This window comes from Rana temporaria, chromosome 8 (genome assembly GCF_905171775.1).
Source record: "Rana temporaria chromosome 8, aRanTem1.1, whole genome shotgun sequence".
In the NCBI taxonomy this organism is placed as follows: domain Eukaryota; kingdom Metazoa; phylum Chordata; class Amphibia; order Anura; family Ranidae; genus Rana; species Rana temporaria.
Window position 1 is genome coordinate 6798595 of NC_053496.1, and position 22764 is coordinate 6821358.

The window sequence follows — 22764 nt, forward strand, 5'->3', positions numbered from 1 at the left end:
GGAGGAGACGAGGGATGGTGCTTGGAGGTCGGAAGGGGTGGAGACAAGGGACGGTGCTTGGAGGTGGGTAGGGGGAGGAGACAAAGGATGGTGCTTGGAGGTGGGTAGGGGGTGGAGACAAGGGATGGTGCTTGGAGGTGGGTAGGGGGTGGAGACAATGGATAGTGCTTGGAGGTCGGAAGGGGTGGAGACAAGGGACGGTGCTTGGAGGTGGGTAGGGGGAGGAGACAAGGGACGGCGCTTGGAGGTGGGTAGGGAGAGGAGACAAGTGATGGTGCTTGGAGGTGGGTAGGGGGGCAGAGACGAGGGTCGGTGCTTGGAGGTAGGTAGGGGGGCGGAGACGAGGGTCGGTGCTTGGAGGTGGGAAGGGGTGGAGACAAGGGACAGTGCTTGGAGGTGGGTAAGGGGAGGAGACAAGGGTCGGTGCTTGGAGGTGGGTAGGGGGGTGGAGACAAGGGACAGTGCTTGGAGGTGGGTAGGGGGAGGAGACAAGGGACGGTGCTTGGAGGTGGGTAGGGGGTGGAGACAAGGGACAGTGCTTGGAGGTGGGCAGGGGGGCGGAGACAAGGAACGGTGCTTGGGGGTGGGTAGGGGCGGAGACAAGGGACAGTGCTTGGAGGTGGGTAGGGGGGCGGAGACAAGGGACAGTGCTTGGAGGTGGGTAGGGGGAGAAGACAAGGGACGGTGCTTGGAGGTGGGAAGGGGGTGGAGACAAGGGACGGCGCTTGGAGGAGGGTAGGGGGCGGAGACAAGGAGTGACTTGGAAGAGCGAAATACTCCTATTCTCGGCGATAAAAAGCTCTGGTTGTCACATCTACACAACATTTTATACTTAGAGCCCTAAATCCCCCAAAATATTGTTGTTGTGAAGCCTGTCATTTATATGGGAATGCAAAATGCAACTTTGACACGGCCCTTAACCATGACAGCCAGAAAACTGGCATCTTCAGAATTGGAAGGAGCCTTGGCAGCCTCCATGTCTCTCTCTCTCAGGAAAGGTTTCCTTACCGGCAAATTCTTAGACGAGGCTTTGAGATCGGCGATACTGCTATTCAGACTTTTCTGGAAGATAAAAAACATAAAAGTTATTGACGCAAAAACCTCTCTACAGCCGGAAATATCCAAAGCAGGTCAATGATTTTCCTCTCTACAGACAACAGGATAAAATCTGTACAACGTTCCGGGAACACCACACAGGCTACAAGAGAGTCCATTCTTTTTATTTCATTTTAATCTGAATACTATGAGAACTGTTCATAGAACATTCCTTGCCACGAATGTCTGAAGCATTTGTGAAAGAAAATCAAAACATCCCCATAATTCTTCTAAGAGATTCATCCCTGTATCATCAGCTCCATCTAGTGGCCAAAAAATGCTGTACTCCATGAGAAAAGAATACCACATTGTGGCCACTAGATGGAGCGGTGTAGTTTTCACATTGAATTATTTCAGAAAGCTGTACCGCATTTTGGCCACTAGATGGAGCCGATAATACAGGAACGAATCTCCTTTTCGTTTGGATATTTGTTGTTTTATATGTAGTTGTTATTGTTGTTTTTTATGTGTATGAAATGTTGAATTCATTTTAAATGTTTATTTTTTTGTAAGCTTATTGGTAATGAAATGTAAACTATATCTGCGTTTTAAACGAATCTCCTAAAAAAACGAACGCCTCTAATATTTTTGCTTCTGAATGTTTAATAAATAAATATATATTAAATAAATAAAAACTGTAATTATTTCCCAAAATTACCACCTGTATGATAAATATCCAAACGAAAAGGTCGCCAAAATACATGGCTATATCTAGAGCCCTTTTCGGGCCGAAACGCGTCGACATTCTGTGCATTGAAACGTTTTTTTTTGGTGTGCTCTGCATGAAGCTTTATTAAATGGATTTTTAAAAATATATATATCTTTATTGAGATTTTCATCATAGAAATTTATAGAAATAATAATAAAAAAAAAAAATACAATTCGCAACATGGAAATATACAGTAGAGCTTAACACTTAAGTAGATTTAATTATATATTTATGCCATAAAAAATCATGAAATTTAATTTCTTAATGTATATTTGCAATTAAAAAAACATGGCTAAATAAAAAAAAAGATTAAAAAAAATAAATAAAAATAAAACATGGCTAATGTAGAAGACAAAGAAGAAAAAAAACATAAAAAAATAAATAAAAAAAGCAAATAGGAATTTTAACCGCTTGCCGACCGCCGCACGAACTTATACGTCGACAGAATGGCACGGCTGGTCAAATGGGCGTGTATATACACGTCCCCGCGTGCTTGCGACCCTGTTGCGAGCTCTGTGAGCGTGCCCGCGGAACTCGATGTCCGCTGGTGTCCAGCGATTGGGTCACGGAGCTGAAGAACGGGGAGATGTCAGTGTAAACGCAACATCTCCCCCGTTCTTCCTAGTGACATGTCACTGATCGTCAGTTCCCTCTCATCACTCGTAGCCACGCCCCCTAACAGTTAGAATCACTCCCTAGGACACACTTAACCCGCTTCAGTGCCCCCTCCTGGTTAACTCCTTCACTGTCAGTGTAATTTTCACAGTAATCAGTGCATTTTTGACATTGGTCCCAAAAATGTGTCAAAAGTGTCCCATGTGTCCGCCATAATGTCGCAGTCACAATAAAAATCACTGATCGCCGCCATTACTAGTAAAAAAAAAAAAAAAAAAAAAGTATTAATAAAATTGCCATAAAACTATTCCTTATTTTGTAGATGCTATAACTTTTGCGCAAACCAATCGATAAACGCTTATTGCGTTTTTTATACCAAAAATATGTAGAAGAATACGTATCGGCCTAAACTGAGGGAAAAAAAATTATATATGTTTTTGGGGGATATTTATTACAGCAAAAAGTAAAAAATATTGATTTTTTTTCAAAATTGTCGCTCTATTTTTGTTTATAACGCAAAAAAAAAAAAAAAAACGCAGAGGTGATCAAATACCACCAAAAGAAAGCTCTATTTGTGGGGGAAAAAGGACGCCGATTTTGTTTGGGAGCCACGTCGCACGACCGCGCAATTGTCAATTAAAGCGACGCAGTGCCGAATCACAAAAAGAGGCAAGGTCCTTAACCTGCATATTGGTCCGGGGGTTAACTGGTTAATAAATGGATTTTTAAAAAATATATCTTTACTGAGCTTTTCATCATAGAACTTTATTGACATAAAATACAATACATACAATTGTGCAGACACAAAAAAAAAGTTTTTTTTTTTTTTATTTCTATAAATTCTATTATGAAAAGCTCAGTAAAGATATATTTAAAAAAAATACATTTATTAAAGCTTCTTTAATAAATGGATTTTTAAAAAATATATCTTTATTGAGCTTTTCATCGTAGAAATTTATTGACAACAAAAAAAAAAATACAATTGTGAAAAGCACAAAAAAAGTTTCATTTTTTTATTTCTTTAAACTCTATTATGAAAAGCTCAATAAAGATATATTTTTTTAAAAAAAAACATTTATTAAAGCTTCTTTAATAAATATATATCTTCATTGAGCTTTTCATCATAGAAATTTATAGACATAAAAAAAAAAAAAAAGAAAATACAATTGTGCAGAGCACAACAAAAAGTAAATTTTTTTTCTATTTCTATAAATTCTATGATGAAAAGCTCAGTAAAGATATATTTAAAAAAATACATTTATTAAAGCTTCTTTAATAAATGGATTTTTTTTTAAATATATCTTTATTGAGCTTTTCATCATAGAAATTTATAGACATAAAAAAAAAAAATACAATTGTGCAGAGCACAACAAAAAGTTTCATTTTTTTTATTTCTATAAATTTCTATGATGAAAAGCTCAATGGAGATATATTAAAAAAAAAAAACATTTATTAAAGTTTCTTTAATAAATATATTTAAAAAATATATCTTTATTGAGCTTTTCATCACAGAAATATATATAGACATAAAAAAAAATACAATTGTGCAGAGCCAAAAAAAGTTTCATTTTTTTTATTTCTATAAATTCTATTATGAAAAGCTCAATGAAGATATATTAAAACAAAAATGTATTAAAGCTTCTTTAATAAATATATTTAAAAAATATATCTTTATTGAGCTTTTCATCCATAGAAATTTATAGACATAAAAAAAAATACAATTGTATAAAAGTTTAATTTTTTATTTCTATAAATTCTATTATGAAAAGCTCAGTAAAGATATATTTAAAAAAAAATACATTTATTAAAAAAAAAAAAAATGGGATATTTATTATAGCAAAAAGTAAAAAATATTGTGTTTTTTTCTCAAAAATTACGCTCTTTTTTTGTTTATAGCCCAAAAAATAAAAGCCGCAGAGGCGATCAAATACCACCAAAAGAAAGTTCTATTTGTGGGAAAAAAAGCACGTCAATTTTGTTTGGGAGCCACGTTGCACGACCGCGCAATTGTCAGTTAAAGCGACGCACTGCCGGAAGCTTAAATTTCATCTGGGCAGGAAGGGGGTGTATGTGCCCAGTAGGCAAGTGGTTAATAAATGGATTTTTAAAAAATATATATCTTTTATTGAGCTTTTCATCATAGAAATGTATAGACATTAAAGAAAAAATACAATTGTGTAGAGCACAACAAAAAAGTTTAATTTTTTTTATTTCTATAAATTCTATTATGAAAAACGATAAAGATATATTTAAAAAAAAAATACATTTATTAAAGTTTGTTTAATAAATGGATTTTTAAAAAAATATATCTTTATTGAGCTTTTCATCATCGAAATTTATAGAAATAAAAAAAAATGTACAATTCACACGATGGAAATATATAGTAGAGCTCACGCTTCAGTATATTTAATAATCTTAACATAAATTGCCATTAAAAAAATCATTAAATAAAATAGAAAATATACATGAAGAGATTTGGAGTTTAAAACCATGGCTAATGTAGAGAGAGACAAAGAAGGAAAAAAATTAAAAAATTAAATAAAGAAGGAAATAAATGGAATTTTAAGAGATGCCGATCCTTTTGTTTGGACATTGTGTAATTAGCAACTGTGGCCAGCAGGTGGCAATCACCAAGCTGCAGTACAGTAGGGTGATTTACAGCTCTGCTGTGAAAAATAACCAAACAGCAGGAGAGATCAGATTACACACACACTTTCACCCTGCCCTCTGGGCTTTTTCCTCCCCCACACACAGTTTACCAAGTTTATTTGATGATTCAGAACTTCAGGAAAGTCCCCGATGAAGAACCGTTACAGATTCACCAATAAAGACTTACGACTTGCGGGAGGAGATTGGCGTCGATGGAGGCCTGGATGGCCCGCAGAGCGTTCGCTTGGTTGGTCAGATTCGTTTTTACGGCGCTGGGAGTTGAAGGATTGTTCTGTTACACAAAAAAAATAATAAAATAATGATATTCAGCATCACAATATTATAAATACAGATTAACGCCTTAAAGGGACATTGAAGCCTCAAGTTTCCTCCAACCACTTGCCCACCCAGGTAGGTTTATAAACGTCACGGCAGGCGTGGGGTTAGATCAAACGCACAGCTGCGGTCGGCTTGGTGGCGGCTTCCTGAGAAAAGTGATCTTTTAGAAATGTCGCAAGAACCGGAAAATAGCGAATGATCTGCCGGAAATCCAGGGCGCTTCTAACTTCCTGTTGGAGGGATTGTTTCTCCAGGAAAGAAATTTATGGGATGTAGAAGAGGACAGGCGGGGGATAGGCGGAGTTCTGTAGGCCAAGTGGGTGGGGCTGACAATGCTGCTTATCATTTCAGTCCAGCAGAGGCAGCGTTGTCAGCCCCGCCCACTGGCCTACAGAACTCCGCCTACCCCCCCCCCCCCCTTTTCTCTGTCCTCTTCTACATCTATAAAATAATTTCTCTTTCTTGAAAAAACAATTCTGCTTCCTTGACTCTCAAGAGCCTGCGCATACATTGTGAGAAGGGAAAGGGCTCTCAGGAGATGTGGTTCTGGGGGACGTAGCTAGGTCTATAGCAGCTGGCAGAGGGCACCTTGTAGAGTCTACCCCCCCCCCCCCCCCCCAGCCTGGCTCTGGCATCTCAGGAAGTAATAGAAGCGATTTCTCATTACAGAAATAAAGGGGGGGGGCGGGGTCACTCACAGGGGCCCAATTCAGGAAACACTCAAATAATGCACAGCCTATACATCAGTGACCCCCTACACATGACAGAGGGCCCCCCATTATATCAAATCCCCCTTTACATTAGAGGCCCTCTATATGTGACAGAGTCCCCCATCCCACCATAGACCCCATTATATCAAAGACCCCTATACACGACCAAGTCCCCCATCACATCAGAGGCCCCCTTATACCTAACAGAGCCCCTCCTCCACCACATCACAGGACCCCCCATACATGACAGAGCCCCCTATCATATCAGAGGCTCCCCATTATATCAAAGCCCCCTATACATGACACAGTCCCCCATCACATCAGAGGCCCCCTTATACATAACAGAGTCCCTCCCCATCACACCAGAGACCCCTGTACATGACCAAGTCCCCCCCCCCCCATAACATCACAGGACCCCCTTATACCTAACAGAGCCCCTCCCCCATCACATCACAGGACCCCCTATCATATCAAAGCCCCCTATACATGACACAGTCCCCTATCACATCAGAGTCCCCCTATACATGACACAGTCCCCCATTACATCAGAGTCCCCCTATACATGACAGTCCCCCACCACATCAGAGGCCCCCTATACATGACACAGTCCCCTATCACATCAGAGTCCCCCTATACATGACACAGTCCCCTATCACATCAGAGTCCCCCTATACATGACACAGTCCCCTATCACATCAGAGTCCCCCTATACATGACACAGTCCCCTATCACATCAGAGGCCCCCTTATACCTAACAGAGCCCCTCCTCCACCACATCACAGGACCCCCCATACATGACAGAGCCCCCTATCATATCAGAGGCTCCCCATTATATCAAAGCCCCCTATACATGACACAGTCCCCCATCACATCAGAGGCCCCCTTATACATAACAGAGTCCCTCCCCATCACACCAGAGACCCCTGTACATGACCAAGTCCCCCCCCCCATAACATCACAGGACCCCCTTATACCTAACAGAGCCCCTCCCCCATCACATCACAGGACCCCCTATCATATCAAAGCCCCCTATACATGACACAGTCCCCTATCACATCAGAGTCCCCCTATACATGACACAGTCCCCCATTACATCAGAGTCCCCCTATACATGACAGTCCCCCACCACATCAGAGGCCCCCTATACATGACACAGTCCCCTATCACATCAGAGTCCCCCTATACATGACACAGTCCCCTATCACATCAGAGGCCCCTGTACATGACACAGTCCCCTATCACATCAGAGTCCCCCTATACATGACACAGTCCCCTATCACATCAGAGGCCCCCTTATACCTAACAGAGCCCCTCCTCCACCACATCACAGGACCCCCCATACATGACAGAGCCCCCTATCATATCAGAGGCTCCCCATTATATCAAAGCCCCCTATACATGACACAGTCCCCCATCACATCAGAGGCCCCCTTATACATAACAGAGTCCCTCCCCATCACACCAGAGACCCCTGTACATGACCAAGCCCCCCCCCCCATAACATCACAGGACCCCCTTATACCTAACAGAGCCCCTCCCCCATCACATCACAGGACCCCCTATCATATCAAAGCCCCCTATACATGACACAGTCCCCTATCACATCAGAGTCCCCCTATACATGACACAGTCCCCCATCACATCAGAGTCCCCCTATACATGACACAGTCCCCTATCACATCAGAGGCCCACCCCCATACATGACACAGTCCCTCCCCCATCACATCAGAGTCCCCCTATACATGACACAGTCCCCCCCCCATCACACCAGAGGCCCCCTTATACCTAACTGAGCCCCTCCCCATCACATCAGAGTCCCCCTATACATGACACAGTCCCCCCCCCCCATCACACCAGAGGCCCCCTTATACATAACAGAGCCCCTCCCCCATCACATCACAGGACCCCCTATCATATCAAAGCCCCCTATACATGACACAGTCCCCTATCACATCAGAGTCCCCCTATACATGACACAGTCCCCCATTACATCAGAGTCCCCCTATACATGACAGTCCCCCACCACATCAGAGGCCCCCTATACATGACACAGTCCCCTATCACATCAGAGTCCCCCTATATATGACACAGTCCCCCATCACATCAGAGTCCCCCTATACATGACACAGTCCCCTATCACATCAGAGGCCCCCTATACATGACACAGTCCCCCCATCACATCAGAGGCCCACCCCCATACATGACACAGTCCCTCCCCCATCACATCAGAGTCCCCCTATACATGACACAGTCCCCCCCCCCATCACACCAGAGGCCCCCTTATACCTAACTGAGCCCCTCCCCATCACATCAGAGTCCCCCTATACATGACACAGCCCCCCCCCCCCATCACACCAGAGGCCCCCTTATACATAACAGAGTCCCTCCCCATCACACCAGAGACCCCTGTACATGACCAAGTCCCCCCCCATAACATCACAGGACCCCCTTATACCTAACAGAGCCCCTCCCCCATCACATCACAGGACCCCCTATCATATCAAAGCCCCCTATACATGACACAGTCCCCCATTACATCAGAGTCCCCCTATACATGACACAGTCCCCCATTACATCAGAGTCCCCCTATACATGACAGTCCCCCACCACATCAGAGGCCCCCTAAACATGACACAGTCCCCTATCACATCAGAGTCCCCCTATACATGACACAGTCCCCTATCACATCAGAGTCCCCCTATACATGACACAGCCCCCCCCCCCCCCAATCACACCAGAGGCCCCCTTATACCTAACTGAGCCCCTCCCCATCACATCAGAGGTCCCCTATACATGACACAGTCCCCCATCACATCAAAGCCCCCCCTATACATGACACAGTCCCCCATCACATCAGAGTCCCCCATCACATCAGAGGTCCCCCATACATGACACAGTCCCCTATCACATCAGAGTCCCCCTATACATGACACAGTCCCCTATCACATCAGAGTCCCCCTATACATGACACAGTCCCCCATCACATCAGAGTCCCCCTATACATGACACAGTCCCCCATCACATCAGAGGCCCCCTATACATGACACAGTCCCCTATCACATCAGAGGTCCCCCATACATGACACAGTCCCCTATCACATCAGAGTCCCCCTATACATGACACAGCCCCCCCTCACATCAGAGTCCCCTACACATGACACAGTCCCCCATCACATCAGAGGCCCCCTATACAGGACACAGTCCCCATCACATCAGAGGTCCCCTATACATGACACAGTCCCCCATCAAATTAAAGCCCCACCCCCCATCACATTGATTGACTTACAGCGATGTTGTCCAGTTGATTGGCATATCCCCTCAGATCCGTCTTCGTAATTCCTTTGGTCATCTGAAAAAAAATATTGTGTTACCAAACTATATTGCCAAAAGTATTGGGACGCCTGTCTTTACATGAACTTCAATGGCCTCCCAGTCTTAGTCCGGAGGGTTCAATATTGAGTTGGCCCCGCCCCTTTGCATCTATAACCGCTTCACCTCTTCTGGGAAGGCCGTCCACAAGGTCTAGGAGGGTGTCTATGGGAATGTTTGACCGTTCTTCCAGAAGAGCATTTGTGAGGTCAGGCGCTGATGTTGGGCGAGAAGGACTGGCTCGCAGTCTCTGCTCTAATTCATCCCAAAGGTGTTCTATCAGGTTGAGGTCAGGACTCTGTGCAGGCCAGTCAAGTTCCTCCACCCCAAACTCGCTCATCCATGTCTTTATGGACCTTGCTTTGTGCACTGGTCCCAATCATTTGATGGAGGGGGGATTATTGTGTGGGGGGGAGGGGGGATTATGGTGTGGGGTTGTTTTTCAGGGGTTGGGCTTGGCCCCTTAGTTCCAGTGAAGGGAACTCTTAAGGCGTCAGCATACCAAGACATTTTGGACATTTTCATGCTCCCAACTTTGTGGGAACAGTTTGGGGACGGCCCCTCGGGCCTTTTCCATCGTTTCCAAGGCTCTCCGGTGCCCCCCACCTCAGGCCACATGCGGTATTGCATGCCAATGCAGAATTAATTATTTTCATTTCCATTGACTCCTTTGGGGAAACTCGCTTTGATATGCGAGTGCTTTGGATTACGAGAATTCTCCTGGAACGGATTATCCTCGTAATCCGAGGTTCCACTGTATTTGGACTTGATTGACTCCTGAAGAAGTGAAAACTGCTTGACGAAACGCGTCAAGCTTAAAATCAGAACTTCTTTATATTCTTTATCTTCTCAGTGCATGGCAATCTGTCCTTTTCACCTTAACTGCTTAAGGACCGCCGCACAGAATGGCACGGCTGGGCACAAGGGAGTACAGGTACGTCCCTTTTAAAATCCCAGCCGTGGGTCGCGCTCGCGGCCCGGTCCTGAGCGCCGTGACCGCGCCTGCGGGACCCACAGACCCGATCGCCATCGGTGTCCCGCGATCGGGTCACAGAGCTGAAGAACGGGGAGAGGCGAGTGTAAACAAACCTCTCCCCGTGCTTCCTAGTGAGAGTGTCACTGATCGTCAGTCCCCTGTCATAGGAACGACGATCAGTGACGTCACACGCCCAGCCACGCCCCCACACAGTAAGAATCATACATTAGGTCACACTTAACCCCTACAGCGCCCCCTACAGGTTAACCCCTTCCCTGCCAGTGTCATTTTCACAGTAATCAGTGCATTTTTATAGCACTGTTCGCTGTATAAATGACAATGGTCCCAAAATAGTGTCAAAAGTGTCCGATGTGTTCGCCATAATGTCGCAGTCACGATAAAAATCGCTGATCGCCGCCATTACTAGTAAAAAATAATAATAATTATTATACCTGTTGATTGATGTTGTTGAAGTCCAGGGTGTCCACGCCTGAATTGGCCACGTTGGACACCTGCTTCTTCTGGTTGGCGTCCATGAAGGTGATGTTGTTCACGTTGACTTTCGTGTTTTCCAGCGTCGAATTGACAGAAGCGGTGTACTGCGGAAAAAAAAAAAAGATCCAAATGCAAAGTTCTTTCTGTGTCCGAACTTCTGAAATGTACTTCTTCATGTCTAAAGTTAAAGCCGCAAGCCGCGTACACACGATCGGATTTCCATCGGACAAATCCGGGGATTTTTGTCAGAAGGGCGCGTGGCCGTGAAATTGTTGGCAGAGCTTTTTTCAGCCAACATTCACGAAACGACAATGTGGTTTTTCTGCTCTTTAGCACCACCCTTTGGGCAACTTCTGCCAATGTTGTCTGATGGTTAGCATTGGTTCGGAGCATGCGTGTTTGTACTTTAGTTTAGTCCGAAGGACTTGTGTACACACGATCGGATAATCTGACAGGACACATTTGTTGTCGGTACGCTATCCAACATTTGTTGTCGGAAAATTCCAACAACAATTATCCGATGGAGCGACAAAACCCGACAAATCAGACATTTGTTGTCGGAAAATCCAATCGTGTGTACGGGCCTCAAGTCTAACTATCCTCTCATTTTCACCCCCCAATTCTGCTCACCTCCTCTCATTTTCACCCCCCCCCCCAATTCTGCTCACCTCCTCTCATTTTCACCCCCCCCCCAATTCTGCTCACCTCCTCTCATTTTCACCCCCCCCCCCAATTCTGCTCACCTCCTCTCATTTTCACCCCCCCCCCAATTCTGCTCACCTCCTCTCATTTTCACCCCCCAATTCTGCTCACCTCCTCTCATTTTCCCCCCCCCCCCCAATTCTGCTCACCTCCTCTCATTTTCACCCCCCCCCAATTCTGCTCACCTCCTCTCATTTTCACCCCCCAATTCTGCTCACCTCCTCTCATTTTCACCCCCCCCCCCAATTCTGCTCACCTCCTCTCATTTTCACCCCCCAATTCTGCTCACCGCCTCTCATTTTCACCCCCCCCCCCAATTCTGCTCACCTCCTCTCATTTTCCCCCCCCCCCCCAATTCTGCTCACCTCCTCTCATTTTCACCCCCCAATTCTGCTCACCGCCTCTCATTTTCACCCCCCCCCCCAATTCTGCTCACCTCCTCTCATTTTCACCCCCCCCCCAATTCTGCTCACTCGCCTCTCATTTTCACCCCCCCCCCCAATTCTGCTCACCTCCTCTCATTTTCCCCCCCCAATTCTGCTCACCTCCTCTCTTTTTCCCCCCCCCCCCCAATTCTGCTCACCTCCTCTCATTTTCACCCCCCCCCCCCAATTCTGCTCACCTCCTATCATTTTCACCCCCCAATTCTGCTCACCTCCTCTCATTTTCACCCCCCCCCCCAATTCTGCTCACCTCCTCTCATTTTCACCCCCCCCCCAATTCTGCTCACCTCCTCTCATTTTCACCCCCCCCCCCAATTCTGCTCACCTCCTCTCATTTTCCCCCCCCCCCCAATTCTGCTCACCTCCTCTCATTTTCACCCCCCAATTCTGCTCACCTCCTCTCATTTTCCCCCCCCCCCCCAATTCTGCTCCCCTCCTCTCATTTTCCCCCCCCCCCAATTCTGCTCACCTCCTCTCATTTTCACCCCCCAATTCTGCTCACCTCCTCTCATTTTCCCCCCCCCCCCCAATTCTGCTCACCTCCTCTCATTTTCCCCCCCCAATTCTGCTCACCGCCTCTCATTTTCCCCCCCCCCCCCCCAATTCTGCTCACCTCCTCTCATTTTCACCCCCCCCCCAATTCTGCTCACCTCCTCTCATTTTCACCCCCCAATTCTGCTCACCGCCTCTCATTTTCACCCCCCCCCCCCAATTCTGCTCACCTCCTCTCATTTTCACCCCCCCCCCAATTCTGCTCACCGCCTCTCATTTTCACCCCCCCCCCCAATTCTGCTCACCTCCTCTCATTTTCACCCCCCCCCCCAATTCTGCTCACCTCCTCTCATTTTCACCCCCCCCCAATTCTGCTCACCTCCTCTCATTTTCACCCCCCCCCCCCCAATTCTGCTCACCTCCTATCATTTTCACCCCCCCCCCAATTCTCACCTACTCTCATTTTCACCCCCTCCCCCCCAATTCTGCTCACCTCCTCTCATTTTCACCCCCCCAATTCTGCTCACCTCCTCTCATTTTCACCCCCCCCCCAATTCTGCTCACCTCCTCTCATTTTCACCCCCCCAATTCTTCTCACCTCCTCTCATTTTCACCCCCTCCCCCAATTCTGCTCACCTCCTCTCATTTTCACCCCCCCAATTCTGCTCACCTCCTCTCATTTTTCACCCCCCCCAATTCTGCTCACCTCCTCTCATTTTCACCCCCCCCCCCAATTCTGCTCACCTCCTCTCATTTTCACCCCCCCCCCCAATTCTGCTCACCTCCTCTCATTTTCACCCCCCCCCCAATTCTGCTCACCTCCTCTCATTTTCACCCCCCCCCAATTCTACTCACCTCCTCTCATTTTCCCCCCCCCCCAATTCTACTCACCTCCTCTTATTTTCACCCCCCCCCCAATTCTGCTTACCTCCTCTCATTTTCACCCCCCACCAATTCTGCTCACTGCTCCTCTTCCCCATCCTCCCCAACTCTGCTCACCCCGCCCCCTCCATCCTCCCCCAACTCTGCTTACCCCCTCCCCCAACTCTGCTCAATCCCCCTTCTCCCTCCCCCCAACTCTGCTCACCCATTCTCCTTCCCCCAACTCTGCTCACCCCCCCTTTCTCCATCCCCCCAACTCTGCCATCCCTCCCTTTCTATATCCCCCCCCCAACTCTGCTCACCTCCCTTTTTCTCCACCCCCCCCCCAACTTTGCCCACCTCCCCTCTTCTCCATCCCCCAAACTCTGCTCACCTCCCCTCTTCTCCATCCCCCCAACTCTGCTCACCTCCCCTCTTCTCCATCCCCCCAACTCTGCTCACCTCCCCTCTTCTCCATCCCCCCAACTCTGCTCACCTCCCCTCTTCTCCATCCCCCCAACTCTGCTCACCTCCCCTCTTCTCCATCCCCCCAACTCTGCTCACCTCCCCTCTTCTCCATCCCCCCAACTCTGCTCACCTCCCCTCTTCTCCATCCCCCCAACTCTGCTCACCTCCCCTCTTCTCCATTCCCCCAACTCTGCTCACCTCCCCTCTTCTCCATCCCCCCAACTCTGCTCACCACCCCTCTTCTCCATCCCCCCAACTCTGCTCACCACCCCTCTTCTCCATTCCCCCAAACTCTGCTCACCTCCCCCCAACTCTGCTCACCTCCCCTCTTCTCCATCCCCCCAACTCTGCTCACCTCCCCTCTTCTCCATCCCCCCAACTCTGCTCACCTCCCCTCTTCTCCATCCCCCCAACTCTGCTCACCTCCCCTCTTCTCCATCCCCCCAACTCTGCTCACCTCCCCTCTTCTCCCCTCCCCTCTTCTCCATCCCCCCAACTCTGCTCACCTCCCCTCTTCTCCATCCCCCCAACTCTGCTCACCTCCCCTCTTCTCCATCCCCCCAACTCTGCTCACCTCCCCTCTTCTCCCCTCCCCTCTTCTCCATCCCCCCAACTCTGCTCACCTCCCCTCTTCTCCATCCCCCCAACTCTGCTCACCTCCCCTCTTCTCCACCCCCCCAACCCTGCTCACCCCCTGTTCTCCACCCCCCCACTCTGCCCAACACCTCTTCTCCACTCCCCCCACCCCTCCTCTTCTCCAACCTCCCCAACTCTGCTCAACCCCTCTTCTCCATCCCCCAACTCTATTCACCACCCCAACTCTGTCCCCCCCTCTTCTCCACACCCCACTCTGTTCACCCCCCCCCCGCTTCCCCCCCCCCCCCCCCCCGCCAACTCTAGTCACTCCACCTCTTCTCCATCCCCCTCTTCTCCATTCCCCCCCAACTCTGCTCACTCCTTTAACCCCCCCTCCCCTTCTCCATCTCCTTAACGCTTTGCATGCCACATTTTTTTCACTCCTGCTAGACCACACTTACAAATTAATGCCCGCCCCCGATTAAAATAATACTCTGCCTACAGAAAAATAAAGTGTCACAATTTTTTTTTTTTGAGAATGTTGGCAACTATGTGGGTATATATCAGGTCCCTCGTCAAGATGGCCGCCTAAGATCTCAGGAGATTTCAGCGTGCAATCAGACAACGGTCTTCCCTGATGGAATCCATAAGGGGACAATTCCCCTCATCTTCTCCTGTAACAAAAAGGCACAGTGACACCTACAGGTTGGAGGAACACCTGCACCTTCCTACACCTGTTTTGTGCAGCGCTGCCAATCCTGGAGCCAGTGTGCCAAGTGATACCTTCACTGACCCAACCCTAGAGGATCCGAATCCAGCATTTTGTCTCATATACCAGGAAGGCAGTGGGTAGTACCGGCTACACCAGGGACAGCCACAGCAAGAAAGGTATTTGACAAAATAAAAAAAAAAATTCTTAAAGGAAGGATAATGAGAAATATTAGAAAATGTGCAATATAAGGGTAAAGGTCCACTCAAAGCCCCTTTCACACGGAGGCGCTTTTACGCTAAAAAAAGCGCCTGAAAAGCTCACGAAAACGTATTTCCATTAAAATCAATAAATGCTTTCACACTGGGGCAATGCACTGGCAGGGCGGTGAAAGAACGCCCCTCTCCATTGAAATTAATGGAAAGCTCTTCAAAAGCGCTCAGTGTTTTACTGGCAGTTTAGAAGCGCCTCAGTGTGAAAGGGGTCTTAAATCCAACGAACGATATGAAAAAACCTTCCCAGAGCGACTCTACCGTGTGACAACAGGGAGCCATTATAATTCAGCACCAACCTGACTGATATTGAGGGTTTCGTCCAGGTTGAATTTTGAGCCGAGGTCCAGTGTGGTCCACAGGGAGGTATTGTTCTCACAGTCACTGCAACACAAAACACACACAAGTTCCCATACACTGTAAGATCGGGTTCCAGGATGCAACCTAGAATCTTGATTGGGTGGCTTCATATTTGATTGGTGGGTTTTACCAAGGCCACCAGTCTAAGGGGGTACTTCGCTACCAGCCACCAGTCTAAGGGGGCACTTCGCCACCAGCCACCAGTCTAAGGGGGCACTTCGCCACCAGCCACCAGTCTAAGGGGGCACTTCGCCACCAGCCACCAGTCTAAGGGGGCACTTCGCCACCAGCCACCAGTCTAAGGGGGCACTTCGCCACCAGCCACCAGTCTAAGGGGGCACTTCGCCACCAGCCACCAGTCTAAGGGGGCACTTCGCCACCAGCCACCAGTCTAAGGGGGCACTTCGCCACCAGCCACCAGTCTAAGGGGGCACTTCGCCACCAGCCACCAGTCTAAGGGGGCACTTCGCCACCAGCCACCAGTCTAAGGGGGCACTTCGCCACCAGCCACCAGTCTAAGGGGGCACTTCGCCACCAGTCTAAGGGGGGCACTTCGCCACCAGTCTAAGGGGGGCACTTCGCCACCAGTCTAAGGGGGGCACTTCGCCACCAGTCTAAGGGGGGCACTTCGCCACCAGTCTAAGGGGGGCACTTCGCCACCAGTCTAAGGGGGGCACTTCGCCACCAGTCTAAGGGGGGCACTTCGCCACCAGTCTAAGGGGGGCACTTCGCCACCAGTCTAAGGGGGGCACTTCGCCACCAGTCTAAGGGGGGCACTTCGCCACCAGTCTAAGGGGGGCACTTCGCCACCAGTCTAAGGGGGGCACTTCGCCACCAGTCTAAGGGGGGCACTTCGCCACCAGTCTAAGGGGGGCACTTCGCCACCAGTCTAAGGGGGGCACTTCGCCACCAGTCTAAGGGGGGCACTTCGCCACCAGTCTAAGGGGGGCACTTCGCCACCAGTCTAAGGGGGCACTTCGCCACCAGTCTAAGGGGGCACTTCGCCACCAGTCTAAGGGGGCACTTCGCCACCAGTCTAAGGGGGCACTTCGCCACCAGCCACCAGTCTAAGGGGGGCACTTCGCCACCAGCCACCAGTCTAAGGGGGGCACTTAGCCACCCGTCTAAGGGGGGCACTTCGCCACCCGCCTAAGGGGGGCACTTTGCCACCAGCCTAAGGGGGGCACTTTGCCACCAGCCTAAGGGGGCACTTTGCCACCAGCCTAAGGGGGCACTTCTGCACCAGCCATCAGTCTAAGGGGGCACTTCTGCATCAGTCTAAGGGGGCACTTCTGCACCAGCCATCAGTCTAAGGGGGCACTTCTGCACCAGCCACCAGTCTAAGGGGGCACTTCTGCACCGGCCACCAGTCTAAGGGGGCACTTCTGCACCGGCCATCAGTCTAAGGGGGCACTTCTGCACCGGCCATCAGTCTAAGGGGGCACTTCTGCACCGGCCATCAGTCTAAGGGGGCACTTCTGCACCAGCCATCAGTCTAAGGGGGCACTTCTCCACCGGCCATCAGTCTAAGGGGGCACTTCTCCACCGGCCATCAGTCTAAGGGGGCACTTCACCACCCGTCTAAGGGGGCACTTCTCCACCAGCGTTACAAAAAGTTGCTTACCTGTAGATGTTGGCAATACTCAGGTTAACGCCGTCTATTTTCAGCAGTTTGGTGATATTCAGATTCTCATCCACAACCTGTAGGAAAAAACAGAATCATTAACCACTTGAGTACCAGCCTGTATTCCCCCTCCATTACCCGGACATTTTTTTAGTTTTCATTGTGTGGGGAATGCTTTCAGCGGTGCGCATACCTGAGGGGCCAGGGGAGAAAGCCCACTTCTGTGACACCACATATATGTGCGACGCCAGCGTAAACGGATTAATAAAACATAACTTTCGACTCTGACCCTTTGTGTGGCGCTGTTCTTGCTTCCTGTATTATTGGACTTTTCCCAAAGTCTTCTTTTTTTTTTTGTTGGTATATATGAGCTTCACCGAAGCAAGCCAGCCCGATTAATGAGATGAACCCTGCTGATAGAGATCTGGTGCCACTGGTACTTGCCATTTGGCCCTAGCACCTTAGCATTAAGTCTCTTCTACTGTGTTTACCCAAAAGTAAGACCTACTCCGAAAATAAGACCTACCCCGAAAATAAGACCTGCCCCGAAAATAAGACCTAGTTTAATATCCTTGTAAAATCCACTCTATTACAGTATTATATAATGTACAATGTGTGCGTTTCTGTAATATAATTGCGGGGAGGAGAGCTCCGGCGGGTCACAGAAGCGCAGAGCGGCGCTATGACGAACGCATTTGGCACAATTATATTACAGAAACACACACATTGTACATTATATAATACTGTAATAGAGTGGATTATAGGATTTTACAATTTTAACTCAGTTCCCACCGGGAATTCCTATCAGGCGGGGAGAGAAGACGGCACATTACATGGTAAGACCTACCCCGAAAATAAGCCCTACCGTGTCTTTTGTTGCCAAAATTAATATAAGACCCGGGCTTATTTTCGGGGAAACACGGTAGTAAGTCTGGAGTCTCTGAGAGTCTTCTGTAGCGTTATCCATACTGAATATTTGGTGTGGCCCCCTAGGGACACCAGAGGCCACAGTTGATGTCCCTGCTAAACCTCACAAGTTATAAACGGCTGACTTGGGTGGTTTGAATCACATCTGCTTACTACTCTTGGTTCCTCCATTAGTCATGGTGATGTCATAGTGATGGTGCACTATCAGGGATGGACTGGCCATTGGGACTACAGGGAGTTTCCCGGTGGGCCGATGGCCGAAGCCCCCTCCGTTCCTCTGTCTTTCCCTTCCCACATCGCTCACCTCCTCTCCCTGCCCACAGCGATCATCTGGGGGGAACAAAGGAGCCGGGGGGATGACAGAGGAGCAGGGGGGTGGGGACAGACAGCTCACTCAACAGCTATGGCCTGGGAGTTTCTCACTTCTGCCTAATCTTGTCCCATAAGGGGGGGGGGGGCACCGAACTGATTATTTTCCCCAGGTGAAATAATGTCTAGCTTCCCCACTGGTACTGCCTATAAGAGTACCAGTACCAGCCGTTCTACTCTAATAAAGTAGAAGGGCTAGTGGCTAGTGAAGGGGGAGAGGGGGCTTGGGTGACCGGGGGGGTGCGGGAGTTGTCCGGCCCCCATGGGAGGGACCTATCAAAGTGGGCCAGTCTGGATGAAGTCCAGGGACAAATTTTTGTCCCAGTCCAGCCCTGTGCACTATCCATACTGAATATTTGGTGTGGCCCCCTAGGGACACCAGAGGCCACAGTTGATGTCCCTGCTAAACCTTGCAAGTTATAAACAACTGACTTGGGTGGTTTGAATCACATCTGCTTACTACTCTCGGTTCCTCCATTAGTCATGATGATGTCATAGTGATGGTGCACTATCCATACTGAATATTTGGTGTGGCCCCCTAGGGACACCAGAGGCCACAGTTGATGTCCCCGCTAAACCTTGCAAGTTACAAACGAGGCAGATGTGTACTGGGAGGAGGGGGATTTATGCTTAGGGGGTAAGCATGCAAATTAGCGCTCAATTTTTTTTGAGGGGGGGGGGGATTTTTGCTGGCACATAATGCATCTTGGTGGGCAGGGGGGTGCAGTTTAGCATGTTCGCCCTGGGCTCTAGATGACCTTGTCCCGGCACTGTTTGAGGGATAAAACCAGTGGCGTCTAGTGGCTGGGTCACATATGGCAACAGCCCCCCCATTCGGTCAGTCGGCCGAGTCATGGATTTGGAGGGGAAACACACGCCAACATTTTAAAAACAAATGGCACCTCCCCCCGCTCGATCATTCCCTCCCGTCTGGTATGGATTGTGTGGGGGGGGTCACACCATTTTTTCCAAAATGTTGGCGTGGGGATCCCCTCCAAATCCATACCAGACCCAAAGAGCCTTGTTTTTTTCCCAAACAAAGCTTCCATGATCCTTTATAGCCGTTTAACCACTTGCCTACCAGGCACTTTCACCTCCCTTCCTGCCCAGGCCAATTTTCAGCACTGTCACACTTTGAATGACAATTGTGCGGTCATGCAACACTGTACACAAAGGACATTTTATCATATTTTTACAGGCAAATAGAGCTTTCCTTTAGTGGTATTTCAAGTGATTTAAATATATATATATATATATATATATATATATATTTTTTTTTTTTTTTTAAATAAACAAACATGTCATACTTACCTCCGCTGTGCGTCTCGTTTTGCACAGAGTGGCCCCCGAATCTCCTCTTCTGGGGTCCCTCGGCAGCTGTCTTGGCTCCTCCCCGCATCAGATACCCCCCTCTGGGATTCGCTTTCCCAAGGAGGTTACCTTGCGGGCGCGCTCCTGTGTCCTGCATTTGCGTCCATAGACACGAATGCCGGACTCAGCCCCGCCCTCCGTCGCCCCACGTCATTGGGTTTTACTGTCAGCAGCGGGAGCCAATGGCTGCGCTGCTATCAATCTATCCAATGAAGAGCCGAGAAGACCGAGATCAAGCACGTTCGACGCAGGACTTTTCGAGGGCTCAGGTAAGTAAACGGAGGCGGGGGGGGTTTACAACCCCTTTAATCACCACTGGAGTTTTTAATTTTTTGCTAAACAAACAAAAAAAGACCAAAAATGTTGAAAAATAAAAAAAAGGTTATAACAGTCTTTACTATAAAAATTTGTAAATAATAATTTTTCTCCTTCACTAATGGACACTGATGAGGCTGTACTGATGGGCACTGATGAGGCTGCACTGACGAACACTGATAAGGTGGCACTGATGAGGCACTAATATGCAGTACTGATGGGCACTCATAGGTGGCACTGACAGGCATCACTGATGGGCACTGACAGGCATCTCTGGTGGGCACTGACAGGCAGCACTGATGGGCACTGACAGGCATCGCTGATGGGCACTGACAGGCATCGCTGATGGGCACTGACAGGCATCGCTGATGGGCACTGTCGATGGGGGTCATTAGGACCCAAAGAAATGCTTTTGTCTATACTGAAGCTTTGTTGGTTGCCCCCCCTTCTATGTTCCCATACGTGTATTGGGGGCACCTTGTAAAGTTGTTTATTGGTCCACGGCTTGCAGAGTGACGTGTAGACGTTTCCTCCAACAGCAAACAAAATGGCGGTGACCAGCATCAGCAGCCAGGCGAAGATGAAGCTGAATCCAGCGCCTCTGAAAGAACAACACCGATTGGTTAACATGTTAGGGAACCAATGAGATAATGGACCAGTCCGGCCAGAAGTGAGAGTTCAAGATTTTGGAGTTTGCTGGATGGATTGTTCCAGATGTGTCCTGGGGGACTTCAACAGTGAGGTCACCCGGCCATGATTCCCGGCTCTGTCCCCCTCCATCTTTATGTGTTCCCAGCTCCTCCTGTTATATCCTCTATAATATAAAATAGGAACTCAGCACAGGGATGGTGGGAACCTCTCATAACGGGCACAGCGGGTGTACAGACCCGGGAACTCAGCACAGGGATGGTGGGAACCCCTAATAATGGGAACAGCGGGTGTACAGACCCGGGAACTCAGCACAGGGATGGTGGGAACCCTCATAATGGGCACAGTGGGTGTAGAGACCCGGGAACTCAGCACAGGGATGGTGGGAACCCCTCATAATGGGCACAGCAGGTGTACAGACATGGGAACTCAGCACAGGGATGGTGGGAACCCCTCATAATGGGCACAGCAGGTGTACAGACATGGGAACTCAGCACAGGGATGGTGGGAACATCTCATAATGGGCACAGCGGGTGTACAGACCCGGGAACTCAGCACAGGGATGGTGGGAACCCCTCATAATGGGCGCAGCAGGTGTACAGACATGGGAACTCAGCACAGGGATGGTGGGAACCCCTCATAATGGGCACAGCAGGTGTACAGACATGGGAACTCAGCACAGGGATGGTGGGAACATCTCATAATGGGCACAGCGGGTGTACAGACCCGGGAACTCAGCACAGGGATGGTGGGAACCCCTCATAATGGGCGCAGCAGGTGTAAAGACCCGGGAACTCAGCACAGGGATGGTGGGCACCCCTTTAAAATGGGCACAGCAGATGTACAGACCTGAGAACAGGTGTTTGGTGCGCCCTCTAGTGGAGTGTGTGCAAATGACAGGTTAGGCTCACAAAAAAAATGGCCAAAACGATGGAGGTTCATTGTGCCTGGAAGAGGACTGCTGGAGTTGGACCGCAGGAGGACTGCTGGGACTGGACCAAGAAGGACTGTTGGGGCTGGAATAAGGAGGATTCCTGGGACTGAAAAGAGGAGGACTGCTGTGATTGGACAGAGTAGGACTACTGGGGCTGGCCAAGGAGGATCCCTAGGGCTGGATACAGATTGACCCCTTGGGCTGGATACAGGAGGACCCCTGGGGCTGGATACAGGAGGACCCCTGGGGCTGGATACAGGAGGACCCCTGGGGCTGGATACAGGAGGACCCCTGGGGCTGGATACAGGAGGACCCCTGGGGCTGGATACAGGAGGACCCCTGGGGCTGGATACAGGAGGACCCCTGGGGCTGGATACAGGAGGACCCCTGGGGCTGGATACAGGAGGACCCCTTGGGCTGGATACAGGAGGACCCCTTGGGCTGGATACAGGAGGACCCCTGGGGCTGGATACAGGAGGACCCCTGGGGCTGGATACAGGAGGACCCCTTGGGCTGGATAGAGGAGGACCCCTGGGGCTGGATACAGGAGGACCCCTGGGGCTGGATACAGGAGGACCCCTTGGGCTGGATACAGGAGGACCCCTTGGGCTGGATAGAGGAGGACCCCTGGGGCTGGATACAGGAGGACCCCTGGGGCTGGATACAGGAGGACCCCTGGGGCTGGACCGAGGAGGACCCCCGGGGCTGGACCGAGGAGGACATCTGGAGTTAGACCG

At 49.3% G+C, this 22764-nt stretch overlaps 1 protein-coding gene across 3 annotated transcripts in view; it reads right to left on the reverse strand.

Annotated features, from left to right (window-relative positions):
- LOC120946648 (prominin-1-A-like) overlaps positions 1-22764 on the reverse strand; it is a 137733-nt gene that overhangs the window by 15139 nt on the left and 99830 nt on the right. For all 3 annotated transcript variants that reach the window (XM_040361247.1, XM_040361246.1, XM_040361248.1), the window contains exons 13-19: positions 20923-21046; positions 17464-17540; positions 15779-15863; positions 10914-11060; positions 9403-9465; positions 5256-5360; positions 1009-1062 (exon numbers count right to left, since the gene is read on the reverse strand). In XM_040361247.1, coding sequence (XP_040217181.1) covers positions 1009-1062; positions 5256-5360; positions 9403-9465; positions 10914-11060; positions 15779-15863; positions 17464-17540; positions 20923-21046 — 655 coding nt within the window. The remainder of the gene's footprint in view (positions 1-1008; positions 1063-5255; positions 5361-9402; positions 9466-10913; positions 11061-15778; positions 15864-17463; positions 17541-20922; positions 21047-22764) is intronic.